This window comes from Pristis pectinata, chromosome 3 (genome assembly GCF_009764475.1).
Source record: "Pristis pectinata isolate sPriPec2 chromosome 3, sPriPec2.1.pri, whole genome shotgun sequence".
Taxonomy (NCBI): Eukaryota; Metazoa; Chordata; class Chondrichthyes; order Rhinopristiformes; family Pristidae; genus Pristis; species Pristis pectinata.
The window spans coordinates 111,956,398-111,970,278 of record NC_067407.1 but is presented as its reverse complement, the minus strand read 5'-3'; the positions used below and the strand labels follow the sequence as shown (position 1 = coordinate 111,970,278).

General features: G+C 42.1%; 1 protein-coding gene across 1 annotated transcript in view; it reads left to right on the top strand.

The window, feature by feature from the left end:
• The first annotated feature begins 11,141 nt into the window (after positions 1-11,141).
• Positions 11,142-13,881, top strand: part of eprs1 (glutamyl-prolyl-tRNA synthetase 1) — a 65,139-nt gene continuing 62,399 nt past the window's right edge. Inside the window, 1 exon segment of the mRNA XM_052010965.1 lies at positions 11,142-11,199. Coding sequence (XP_051866925.1) covers positions 11,157-11,199 — 43 coding nt within the window. The 5' untranslated portion in view covers positions 11,142-11,156.

The window sequence follows — 13,881 nt, the reverse complement described above, 5'->3', positions numbered from 1 at the left end:
ATCTTCAGTGCTGCTGTCTGATTGTTCTGTGGCAGCATTGAGTTTTCCATTGCTGTTGCTCTAACTCTAGAAGTCTTTTTCATCCTTCAACGCTGCTGGTGTTAGTGGCAATGGCCTTGGATGCTAAGGTCGTAATTTTTATGCACCCTAGGCAAACCTTTCTCTTTTCATCTTTTAAGGCACTTCTTAAAACCTGCTACTCTACCCTGGTATCTCCTCACCAGCTGTGTATCAGATTCTGTTTAATAACACTCCAATTAGGTGCCTTGGATTATTTTACTAAATTTTTAATTTGTGAAGTAACTTAATATACTAGTACATCTCAAGGCATCTGTTAATAAATATTGATTTAATATTGATCTGAATTCCAAAATGTCTAGCTGCAATCCCAATTAATGTTAAGTAATGCAAGGATCTCTGATTTCATTTGAGATTGCCACTTATTAAAATTGTACAGTTGTGGAATAATTTGAATTGGCATTGGGGACATCTGAGGTGAATTTCTTCTGCCTAAGTTTTAATTTAAGAAACTACTGAGCAAGGATTTGGAAGTTACAAAAAATGAATATCAGTGAATACCAATGAACTCCCGTGATACCTTAACCTATTAGCTTCTTAAGCAGAACTTAAATGGGTTCAGTTTTTAAACGGGTGCCAGCATTTTGAAAGCACAACAGATCCAATTTTAAGAATCTTAACAATTTACTTGGAGACACCAAATGATCATTTAAAAATTTTACCTTCAAGAAAATGGGGCAGAAGCTATTACCGTCAATGGATGGTTCAAAGGCTGGGGTGTACAGACTTAAAGTTGCGGATTGTAAGATGTATGGAAAGATTTGGATGAGAACCTGCAGATGATGGAATTTCCACATCTTTGCTGCCCTTGTCCTTGAAGGGTGTGCGTTCGACAGGTCCTGTTGGAGTAGCCTCAGTGAGTAACTTCTTATGTGAAGTTGAACTGTGGAGCACTCAATTTGTTTGCACACAGAAATTTGTCTCCTGGATTGTATTTTTTTCATGATAGCATTGCAAACCATGATCTTAATCGATGGATGTACGATAGATTCACTCTTGGTGAAGACTGGCATCAGATAAGGTTATTTCATTTTTCGATGTTTTACACGATGCTGCACCTCCTCTCCAACAGACCTGTCATGAGAATGAAACACCTTCAGAACAAATGGGAAACTATTCAATATAAGGCAACTACACTTGAGAACTAAGTTCACACCAGCCTCAGTTGTTGACCTCTTGTCTACATGTGGTGTCATGGATTTGTTCACCAAATCATACATGAGCATCAGCTATGTGCTCAATACCCACACAATACAGGTCTCAGCAAACCTACCCCTATTATACAACACTGCCCTCCCAATAATAAAGGCAAGGTCCTAGAAAACATGGTGTGCTTCTCATCTCAAGAACTACCTCGGCGATGAGAGAAGTGATTATGAAAAATTTGTAGAAGTGAGGAAAGACTGGATGAGCTAGAATTGTTTTGCAGTTGTCTTCACAAAAAAAGAGGGGGACTGATGTTGCAGTTAAGGAGGATGTGTGAATTATTGGATGGAATAATCTGGCACGGGAGGCAGTATTAAAGGGCTAAGCATCTTTAAAACTGAATAAATCACCAGATCTGAAAGATGACCAGGCTACAAAAGTAGTAAGGTGGATGGGCTAAAGTGTATTTACTTGAATGCGAGAAGCATCAGGAATAAGGGAGATGAACTGAGAGCTTGGATAAGTACATGGGACTATAATATTGTGGCTATTACGGAGATGTGGCTGACATCGGGGCAGGAATGGATATTGAATGTTCCTGGTTTTCAGTGTTTTAAAAGGGATAGGGAGTGGGGGAGAAGAGGGGTGACGATACTGGTCAGGGACACAGTTACAGCTGCAGAAAGGATAGATAATGTAGAAGGATCCTCTCTAGAGTCAATATGGGTGGAAGTTAGGAATAAGAAAGGGGCAGTTACCCTCCTGGGAGTATTCTATAGGCCCCCCGGTAGCAGTAGGGATACTGAGGAGCAGATTGGGAGGCAGTTTTTGGAGAGATGCGAAAATAACAGGGTTATTATAATGGGAGACTTCAACTATCCAAATATTGATTGGCACCTACTTAGTGCCAAAGGTTTAGATGGGGCGCAGTTTGTTAAGTGTGTCCAGGACGGATTCCTGATGCAGTATGTTGACAGGCCGACTAGAGGGAATGCCATATTAGATCTAGTTTTAGGTAATGAACCGGGTCAGGTGATGCATCTATCGGTGGGTGAGCATTTGGGGGACAGTGACCATTGCTCCATAACCTTTAGAATTGTCATGGACAGGGATAGGAGCAAAGAGGACGGGAAAGATATTTAATTGGGGGAAGGCAAATTATGAGGCTATAAGGCGAGAACTTGGGAGTGTAAATTGGGGTGACATTTTGAAGGAAATGTACTATGGAGATGTGGTCGATGTTCAGGGATCTTTTGCAGGATGTTAGGGATAAATTTGTCCCGGTGTGACAGAGAAGGAATGGTAGGGTGAAGGAACCGTGGATGACGAGAGAGGTGGAACGACTAGTTAGGAAGAAGAGGGTAGCATACATAAGGTGTAAGCAGCAAGGATCAGACAGAGCTCGTGAGGAATATAGAGTAGCGAGGAAGGAACTTAAGAAAGGGCTGAGGAGAGCGAGAAGGGGACATGAAAAGGCTTTGGCGAGTAGGGTTATCCCAAGGCTTTTTTCTCGTACGTAAAGAGCAGAAGGATGGCTTAGGGTAAAGGTAGGTCCGATTAAAGACAAAGGTGGGAGGATGTGCCTGGAAGCTGTGGAAGTGGGTGAGGTTCTCAATGAATACTTCAGTATTCACCAAGGAGAGAGGTCTTGATGATGCTGAGAACAGTGTAGGTGAGGGTAATGTTCTAGAGTATGTAGATATCAAGAGAGAGGATGTGTTGGAGTTGTTAGAAAATATTAGGACAGATAAGTCCCCGGGGCCTGATGGAATACTCCCCAGGCTGCTTTGTGAGGCGAGGGAGGAGATTGCTGAACCGTTGGTTAGGACCTTTGAGTTCTCCTTGTCAACGGGGATGGTACCACAGGATTGGAGGTGGAGAATGTTGTCCCCTTATCAAAAAAGGTAGTAGGGATAATCTAGGGAATTACAGACTGGTGAGCCTTACGTCTGTGGTGGGTAAGCTGTTGGAAAGGATTCTAAGAGGTAGGATCTATGAGCATTTGGAGAAACATGGACTGATTAGGGACAGCCAGCATGGCTTTGTGAAGGGAAGATCTTGCCTCACAAGCCTGATAGGGTTCTTTGAGGAGGTGACCAGGAAGACTGATGAGGGTAGTGCAGTGGATGTGGTCTACATGGATTTTAGTAAGGCATTTGACAAGGTTCCGCATGGTAGGCTTCTTCAGAATGTCAGAGGCCAAGGGACCCGGGGAAGCTCAGCTGTCCTGGATTCAAAATTGGCTTGCCTGTATAAAGCAGAGGGTTGTGATGGAGGGAGTGCATTCGGATTGGAGGGCTGTGACTAGTGGTGTCCTGCAGGGATCAGTTCTGGGACCTCTACTTTTTATGATATTTATTAACGACTTAAATGAGGGGGTAGAAGGCTGGGTTAGCAAGTTTGCAGATGACACAAAGATCAGTGGTGTTGTGGATAGTGTGGAGGGCTGTCGAAGCTTCCAGAGGGATATTGATAGGATGCAGAGCTGGGCTGACAAATGGCAGATGGAGTTCAATCCAGAGAAGCGTGAGGTAGTACACTTTGGAAGGACAAACTCCAAGGCAGAGTACAACGTAAATGACAGGATTCTGAGCAGTGTAGAGGAGCAGAGGGATCTGGGGGTTCATATCCACAAATCACTGAAAGTTGCCTCGCAGGTGGATAGGGTAGTTAAGAAAGCTTATGGGATGTTAGCTTTCATAAGTCGGGGGATCGAGTTTAAGAGCCGCAAAGTGATGATGCAGCGTTACCAAACTCTGGTTAGGCCACACTTAGAGTACTGTGTCCAGTTCTGGTCACCTCATTATAGGAAGGATGTGGAGGCATTGGAAAGGGTGCAGAGGAGATTTACCAGGATGCTGCCTGGATTAGAGAGTATGGATTATGAGAAGAGACTGAAGGAGCTAGGGCTGTTCTCATTAGAGAGAAGGAGGATGAGGGGAGACATGATAAAGGTATACAAGATATTGAGAGGAATAGATAGAGTGGACAGCCAGTGCTTCTTTCCCAGGGCGCCAATGCTCAAAACAAGAGGACATGGCTTGAAGGTATTGGGTGGGAAGTTCAAGGGTGATGTCAGAGGGAGGTTTTTCACCCAGAGAGTGGTTGGTGCATGGAATGCGCTGCCTGGGGTGGTAGTGGAGGCTGATACATTGGACAAGTTCAAGAGATTGTTAGATAAGCATATGGAGGAATTTAAATTAGAGGGATATGTGGGAGGAAGGGGTTAGATAGTCTTAGGTGTGGTTTGAAGGTCAGCACAACATTGTGGGCCGAAGGGCCTGTATTGTGCCGTATGGTTCTATGGTTCTATATGTAAGGTGCCAGAAAGCTAATTCAATCTTCCTGGCTCTGGGAATGGTGCAGGAGGATTTGAAGACTGTTGAAATTGTTTGGGTGTTTAAGAGGTGATTTTATACAGTTGAGCTGTATAAAGTTTTGAATAGATGTCCAAAACTAGATTTAAAGTAATTGGTCAAAGGATTAGAGGGGAGATGAGGAAATAATGTCAGGGGTTTTGAACTCAATCCTTGAAAGTGTGGTGGAAGTGTCATATAAAGTACTTGAATGTGTATTTAAGGAGCTGTGACTTGCAGAATTGCAAACCAATTACTCAAAGGAAAGGTTGGGCTCTGTTTCAACAGGCTGTCATAGTGAGCTGAGTGGCCTTCTATATTGTAAGTTTTGTATGGCACCATGATGGAATAGTGGCTTCTTGTTTCCTATCTATCAATTAATTTTATGTTTCTTTTACCATATGGATGTATGGAATCATTGTATGCAATTTCGAAGATCCATATATCCTGCCTTTGCCTAACTAGGTCAATTACTCAGATAAATTTCTCTTGGTCAAATAAGAATTGGCTTACAATAAATCCTGACTGGATGTCCGATGTTATTTTACTAGTTTCCAAACATTATACTTTCTACAAGCTTCATCCTTTTTATTATCTTTTCCAGATATATTACAGTGGTGACTTTAAATTCATTGGCACAATTTGCATTGATATATTGATCACTCTTACTTCCACACAAATTTTCATTGTTTTTTTGTAGGCTTCAGTTACTATCCCTTTGCTACTTTTGTCAGAATCAATTCCTGTTGAACTATCAACTGTTAGACAACCTCCCTTTGCACACTGTTTCCACCATTATTTGTGTCAAAAGCTAAGTAAATAATATTTGGAGCAAAACAAAATAATTGACAGGGCTCTGGACCATTTCTATTTCCCTCACTTCTGCCTTCCGCTCCTCCCTGTTGGAGCAAGGAAAAGTTTCCTTGTCTTCACCTTCTATCTAACCAGCCTCCACATTTAATGATCATCCTGCATAATCTTTTCTACCTTCGACCAGACGCATCTTCCTCTCTTCTCCCTTTTCACAATTATGAAGTGACATTTTCTTTTGTGACTCCTTGGTCTGCTCCTCCATCTCCACCAACCACTCCATGAGATGCAACACATGTCCTTTCACCTCCTCCCTTTCACCATCCAGGGACCCTAAAAGTACTTCCAGCTGAAGCAGCAGTTCATTTGCACTTCTTACAATTGAGTGTATTGCATTGTGCTCATAATATGGTTGCCTCTACATTGGAGATACCAAACACAGATTAGATGACTGCTTTGCAAAACAGTTCTGTTCTGTAGCAAGCATGATTCTGAGCTTCTGGTCTCCTGTCACTTTAATTCCCTGTACCACTGCCACTCCATTTCTGACCTCTCTATCCTCAATCCATGACGTAATGTTGTCTAGGTCTTGCTGCATGCAGGCATGAATTGGTTTGTTTGCTGAAGAATTGCAAATGGAATTGAACATTGCGCAATTGTCAGCAAACATCTCCATTTCTGACCTTATAATTGATAAAACACCTGAAAATGGTTGAGCCTAGGACAATGTCATGAGGAACTCTTGCAGTGATGTTCTCTCTTACAACCACACTATCTTCCTTCGAGCAAGGAATGACTCCAACTTATAGAATGTTTTCCCTCTGATGCGATTGTGTCAGTTTTTTTCAAGGCTGCATGATCCCGTGTTTGATCAAATGCTGCCTTGAGGTCACTCTCACCTCACCTCTGGAACTCAGTTCTTTGGTCCAATGTTTGGACCAAGGTGTATTGACGTCTGGAGCCAAGTGGTCCTGGTGAAACAAAAACTGGGCAACACCAAGTAGGTTATTGGTGAGTGAGTGCCCCTTTCTAGCACTGTTGACAACAACTTCTATCTCTTTGATGACTGATAGTAGAGTGATGGCGCATTAATTAGCTGAATTGGATTTGTCTTGCTTTTTTTGTGAACGAGGCACACCACATTGTCAGGCAGATGCCATTGTTGTAACTGTACTGACACAGCTTGGCTAGAGGCACAGCCAATTCTGGGGTGCAGTCTCCAGTTCTACAGCTGGTTGTTAGTGGATTTGTAGCCTTTCCTGTATCCAGTGCTCTCAACCATTTCTTGATATCACGTGGAGTGAATCAAATTGGCTGAATACTGGCTAATGTGACGGTGAGAATATCAGGAGGAAGCCCAGGTTTGGCACTTCTGGCTGGGCATGGTTATGACAACTTCAGCCTTTTCTTTAGCACTCACATACTGCTCCCCACCATCAATGGGGATAGGAGTGGTCTCGATGCCTTCTTCTGTTAGCTGTTTAATTGTCCTTGCCATTCATGTCTGGATGGGATGGGCTGCAGAACTTTGATCTGATCAGTTGGTTGTGAGATTGCTTGGCTCTGTCTATTGCACACAGATAGTCCTGTATGTAGCTTCATTAAGCTGACACGTCATCATTTTTCGGTATGCCTGTTTTCCAGCAGGTTCTTCTGCACTCCGCACCTGAACCAGAGTTAATGACCTGACTTGACAATAATGATAGAGAAAGGGGATATGTTTCATAATTACCATTAAACATTGCTACATCACATTTTCTGTTGACTTGTTTCCATAGATATGCACCCATCACATTTTCATGAGGTCTTTCAGTTCTGCTTTCATTGCAAGAGGCCAGTACAGGGTTCCACAAGCTGTCCTCATACACCCTATCTGTTCCTGAAGGGATGAGTAAATACACTTTAACATTTCTTTCTTGATAGATTTGGATTCTGTCAATCTTTCACCTCTGAAAAGCGATTGCTCAGAAGTGCTGAATTCATTTTGAATGTTGAAGTTACAAGGCAAGACTGTGAGTCACTGCCACTTCTCTGGCCATCCTCTCACAATAACTGTGCAATTCTTGCAGCATTGTATAAAATGATGATCTTGACCGTGGCTTCTTCATTGATGACTTTGTAATAAGGAGATCCAATTCTTTGTGTCTGCAATTTGTCTTTCCTGCAGGAAGAAATGCATGAGTCAGCGTAATTGCTATTTATATTTTATTTCCTGGAGAGGAGGCAAATTGTGTATCAAATGTCTGCATGCCCAGAAACAGTCACAGCAGTCTCCTTTAGGTCTTGGTGTAGGTCCCTTATCATTAATCATCTCAAGAGATTTGTGATCAGTCTCTAAATGTGTACCAGCAGAACATCTCGAACTAAAATGTCACAGCAAGAAGCTCCTTTCAGTTTGAGAATAGCTCAGAGTTTTGTTATTTGTTGGCTATTTTGAGTATGTTATTTGTTGGCTATTTTGCAATGATTGCTTCTCCAGTACCAAAGGCATCTGTTTGTAGAGTCAGCTCTTTCCTGTCTTCGAAGTAGTGTAGCAGTGGTTCTGGTTTGACCATTGCTTTGATTCTTTGGATTGTTTGCTCATGGATGTCTATCCAACAGCATTTAGTAGCTCTCTTTATCAAATGCCTCAGTGACACACTCAGATGGAGGAGGAATGTTGACAAACGCTATGAAACTCTGGATCCCAACAACTACTGTCAGGTTTAGCATTTCCATTACTGCATCAATGACCTTCTGGTTTGCTGGACTTGATCTAAGACCTTTTGTGGTCACCATATGATCCTTGGAGGAAACATTCTTCAGTTTGAACTTTAATTTTTTTAATTTCTGCATATTGTACTTCAACTACTTCTTTCTGCATCCCTTCATTGAGGATCTCAACTTTTAATCATGTCTGTCTGTGTCTATCTTCTCCAAAGGCAAGAATGTCATGTTTACATCAACAATTTCTTCAGGGATCCTTATCCAGCCTTCTCTAATGCACTTTCTCAGCCTCAGCCAAATCCCAAGGCATGTGATGAAGTTCATTAGAAAGCAATTCTCACTGTTGAGCTCCACATACCAAAGTTCATAATTGACATTCATCACACTGAAGACTTTTACTTTGCTTAGATCCTGCAGCATAACTTCAATTATCTTCGGTGGATAATGCTTCCCCGATGGTGCCTTATTAAGATCCTATGGATCCAAACTGATCCTCGGTTTGTTTGATTTTGTTAATGCACACTCAGCCTCAAGCACCAGGAAGAGGAGTGTTTACAAGTTCAATGATCTCTGGCTTTGCCAATCTTCCAAGTTCAGTTTCACTTACTCTTTGCCGGTTAGGGGAACATGCCTTGGAGGATAAATGACTGGTTACTTAGTCTCATCTAGCTCTTGAAGATATTTTCCCTTTAGCTTTCCAAGTCCACCAAACACATCTGCAAATTCATAAAGCAGCTACTTCTTGTTGAGTGAAAACTTGCATCTGCAGTAGCATGTATCGTTTTTAGTTCTTTCTGGTGAACTGACCATATCCCTTTGCCAGTACCCTGTCGCTCATTACAAATCTTCTTCTCTCTGCACTGGGATAAAGTGTGATTCATCTTATTGCACTTGCAGCATTACTTCCCAGAAACTACCATTCACGCCATGAGCCACAATATTTGCACTTTAAATTGTTGCTGAAAAACACGATGATGCTGGAGGAACTCAGCAGGCCAGGCAGCATTCCCCTGGAGAAAAGCAGGTGGTCAAGTTAGCCTCAACATGCTTTGTGCTTACAACTGTTGTATGGTACTTTTTACACTTTGCAACCTTTCTGTGATTTTTATGCATTGTCATTCTTTCATAACATGATTTAGTCAGCATGTCTCCTGAATTTGATAGAGCTTTTTTTTGTGTCCAAGAGGATTTACGAGGCTAGCATGGTAAATGTTGTCTACATGGATGTTAGCAAGGCCTTTGACAAGGTCCTGCATGGTAGGCTTGGTTCAGGTTAGAATGCATGGGATCCAGGGTGAGCTAGCCAATTGGATACAATATTGGCTTGGTGGTAGGAGGCAGAGGGTGGTAATGGAAGTGTTTTTCAAATTGGAGCCTGTGGCCAGTGGTGTGCAGGATTGGTGCTGGGTCCTCTGCTGTTTGTCTTACAGTGGTTGAGGCAGGTGCAAAGATATTATTCAAAACACTTGGATAGGTACATGCAGGGGCGGGGTTTAGAGGGATATGGGCTGAATGCAGGAAACTGGGATAAGATGGGTGGGCACAGTGGTCAGTATGGACCTGTTGGGCCAAAAGGCCTGTATCCATGCTGTATTGCTCTATGATGCTATATAGATGAATGATTTGGATGAGAATGAAGGTGGCATGACTAGTAAATTTGCAGATGACACCAAAATTGGTGGTATAATGGATAGTGAAGAAGGTTGTCTCAAGTTGCAAACAGTATCGAGATCAACTGGAAAAGTGGGCAAAGGAATGGCAGATGGAATTTAACTCAGACAAGTGAGAAATGATGCATTATGGGAAGTTAAAACCGGGGTAGGATATACACAGTGTAAGGCAGGGCCTTGGGGAGTGTTGTTGAACAGAGAGGCCAAGGGATACAAGTACATAGTTCCCTGAAAGTGGCAAACAGAGGTAGATAAGGTGGTGAAGAAGGTGCAGAGCATGTTTGCCTTCTTCATTGGTTGAGGCATTGAGTACAAGAATTAGGACGTCGTTGTACTGGTACAAGTCCTTAGTTAGTCCGCACTGTGTGTACAGTTCTGGTTGCCATACTGCAGGAAAGATGGTGATTAAGCCAGAGTGGTTGCAGAAAAGATTCACAAGGATGTTGTCTGGATTGTACAGGGAGATATAAGGAGTTATAAGGAAAGACAGGATTGGTTGGGTTTGTTTTCCTTGGAACAAAGAATGCTGAGAGGTGACATGTTAGAGGTATATAAACTTATAAGATGCCTAAATTTGGGTGATAGCCAGAGTCTGTTTCCCATGGTAAAGGTGTCTAGAGGGCATATGTTTATGATGAGAGGGAGGAGGTTTAAAGGGGATCTGAGGGGTAAGTTTTCACACAAAGAGTAGTTGGTATCTTGAATCAGCTGTCTGAGGAAGTGGTGCAGGCAGGAAGAGTAACACATTTAAGAGCTACTTGAATGAGCAAGGCATAAAGGGATATGGAATTTATAATTCAGGCAAGTAGGATTAGTACAGATAGACATGATGATTGGCATTGAGGCGGTAGGCAGAGGGCCTGTTTCTATGCTGTGCTACTCTGAGTCTATGTTTTGAATTTGTAAATCCACTTGTTCACAGGCTTCTGTAACGTATGATAAGCAAGTACGTGCTGTTCGAACACTAACATCTGAACCAATGCCTACCCCTCCCCTCTCACCCCCACCTCCGCCTGGCTTCTTCAGTTTGTGTTTATACGTGGCAGACTGCAAAACACTAGTAATAATTTTTTAAATGACTATTTCCATTTAAAAAAACAAAATCCAGTTGTAATAGGTACTCGCTGTTATTCCCATGCTTTTACATTTCGAAGTTTCAACAACAGATTAGATGAAGTTTTGCAGAGCAGGCCAACTGGAAGGATCCAATGATGACTGAGCAGTGGAGGTGAGTGTGAGGTTGCCGGAAGCAGCGGCGGTGGGGGGAAGGTTTATGCTGTAGCGCTCGGAAGTAGTCAGTTTCGCTTCATCGCGGGAGCGACTTCGGAGAGGAGCAGCTGGAGGACGGTGGCGGCTGTCACTGAGGCTGCGGTGATCAACGGCACGGCAGATGGCTTTGAGTCTAACCGTGAACGTCTCCAGCCCTCCGTTAGGTGAGTGTGAAGTGTGGGAGCGGTGGACGGGCGGGCTGAGAGCGAGGGAAGCCGAGCCACCCTGCCCCGCTTGATCCTGCACAGCACACGGTATTGCATCATGTGCAACTACTCCAGCCTGGAACCACCAGCCATGCAGGCATGGCAGGAGGAGGGGGCTCTGCGCTTCAGAGTGCGAAGAAATGGGAAAGCATGGAGCAGGAATCACCACAGTTATTCAGGAATAATATTCATTTTCTGACAATTGTCTGAAACGTTTTCTTTTTAAAAAGGGGGATTCAGACGCATCGCCAGCATTTGTCTTTTCTGAAAACTTTGTATATGTTGTGGCTTTAAGCTACTTTAATTTCTTTGAGCTTTTAATTTCCCACTTCTCTGAAAATCCACTGCAGTTGGTATAAAATTTAAAGCGGGGAGTGAATTACATTTGAGAGATGTGAACAACCACGGACATGATCTGCAGACTAATTCTAATTGGACGATGAACGGGTGTGGTTCTGGTGATTTAAAATGAACTTACTTGTGACCTATAAACTGTTCATAATTATAGCCTATAATGCAACACTAGTGTGATACTGACTTATTCATACCATTTAATATTTTTCATTCAAGATAATAGTGGTATGTTGAGAAAAGAATGGCTTCAAACATTTTCATCTGCAGAGGGAGAGGAAAAAGGGATACGTCCACAGGAATCTCCTTTGGACAAATAAGTCTACACAACTGAAGAGTAGTGACAGGGGTTTGCTCGCCATAGTATGACAGGTAGATCTGCTGCTATGTCAGATGCTTCTGAATTGCCTGCAGTTAATGTTGCAACCCAGCAGCTTAAATGGCAACTATACCCCAAAGCATAAACTTGTGAATACTCCATTAAACCTGTACCTATTCAAATGAATACTCTGTGCAGACTTTGGTGGAGGACGGAAGAAGGCTTTCTGAACCTTGACTTTTGTTTTCTGGATCCAAGTAAGATGTATTTAGTTAAATGGATATTGTATTGTGAGAGTGTGTATTAAGCAAGAATTCTAACTTAATATATTTTTCATTACTTTGATCAGTGTAGTATAATTTTAAGTGTTGCAGTATGTTTATCTACTGTGCAATCATGAGTGAGATGCTGGCAGGTTTACTGTTGCATTTTGTAGTATAAGGACATTAAAATCACCGCCATCCTCTTTTGAAATCGACTAATTTTTGTCTGATTTAATAGCATTAGAGTTTAAAGCACACCTGTAGGAGAGTGTCTTGGATGATCAGATTAGTCTAAGCTACTAAGTATACAGTAGAATACTGGCACACACTCCTTGTGCTTTTTTGGGATTTGCATGCTGCACTCTACAGTGCAATTCAATAATCTGAGAAATACTTAAGGAATATTGAAGCTCTATCTTGAAGCAACTCCATAGTAGTTGAATAAGCTAAATGGTTTGACCAGTGAGATTCAGACTGACTTCTGGCACCTTTGGGCAGGAGTCGGAAATATGTCACATACTGGTGATTACTGAAGGAAGACCAAAGATGGCGTCATTGTCAAAATTTCGATCTTCAAACCTTCTTTGAAATTAACATCTCAAATTTCAAAAATGATGTACAATATTTACACAGTTTAAATGTCTCTTTTAACTGGTTGTGTCTGTATCTGACTTGTCTTATTATTTGGAGTTAGATTTAAAATCATTCAAAGTTGATCTTAATTTTAGAACAAAAACTTCTTGTTTGCCTTACTCTTTATTGCTTCAACCATCATATCTCTTTTTATAGCAAAGAAGGGGACCCATTTGTGGGATTGCTCTAAAATGGTTTCCTCTCAGAACAATCCCTTAAGTTCTGTTTCCCCCATTTTATTTCCCTGCAACCTCATCTCTGACTCCAGTGCCCAACAACTCCCACCCCTCCCAATTCTCCTGCCACACTAAGGATGATTTATAGTAGCTAAATAACCTACTAATATGTCTTTGGGATATGAGGGGGGACCCACTTAGACATGGGGAGAATGCGGAAACCCACATGTACAACACCCAAGATAGGATTGAACCTGCGCCATTGGAGCCATGCAGCAAGCAACACTACCAGCTGCACCATTATGCTGCCCCAATGATTTTATGTAACATTTACCTTCTACTATATAATATTCACTGTAATTTGAAACATCATGTATGCAATAATTGGGTTGGTTTGGAAGTGCGCAAAACACTTTTATGAATCAAGATTAATAATTTGATTGTTTTTAAGTCTGTAGAGAAACATCCATTTCCTCTGCATTATGGCATTTCCATCCGTGAGAGGAAAAAAAACAAAATCGTTTGTTCTTTTTTTCAAACAAAGGCTTCTCCATCTGAAGTGGGTGCCCAAGCAGGATGCTCACCACTGTCTCTGTCACATACGAACTGTAATCTGGTTGGATTGTTCTGAAACAATACTTGTTTTAAGAAGGCGCAGAGAAAGTTTTCCAAACCTGTTTTGCAACTAAGATAGATTGTTCTTAAAATAGTAAGAGTCTGGCAGCATTGATTGTGGGAGCAGCAAGTCTTGCTGTTCTGATAAGTGGAATTGCTGCAGTGCAGATAAGGTTGCAAGGTGGGGTGCTTCTGAACTAACATGTACATTCCTGATGTTCGGCCTATCCAATAAAGTGTTAGTGCACAGTAAGTGCTAGTAAAATGCAGTCTCCATTCAACA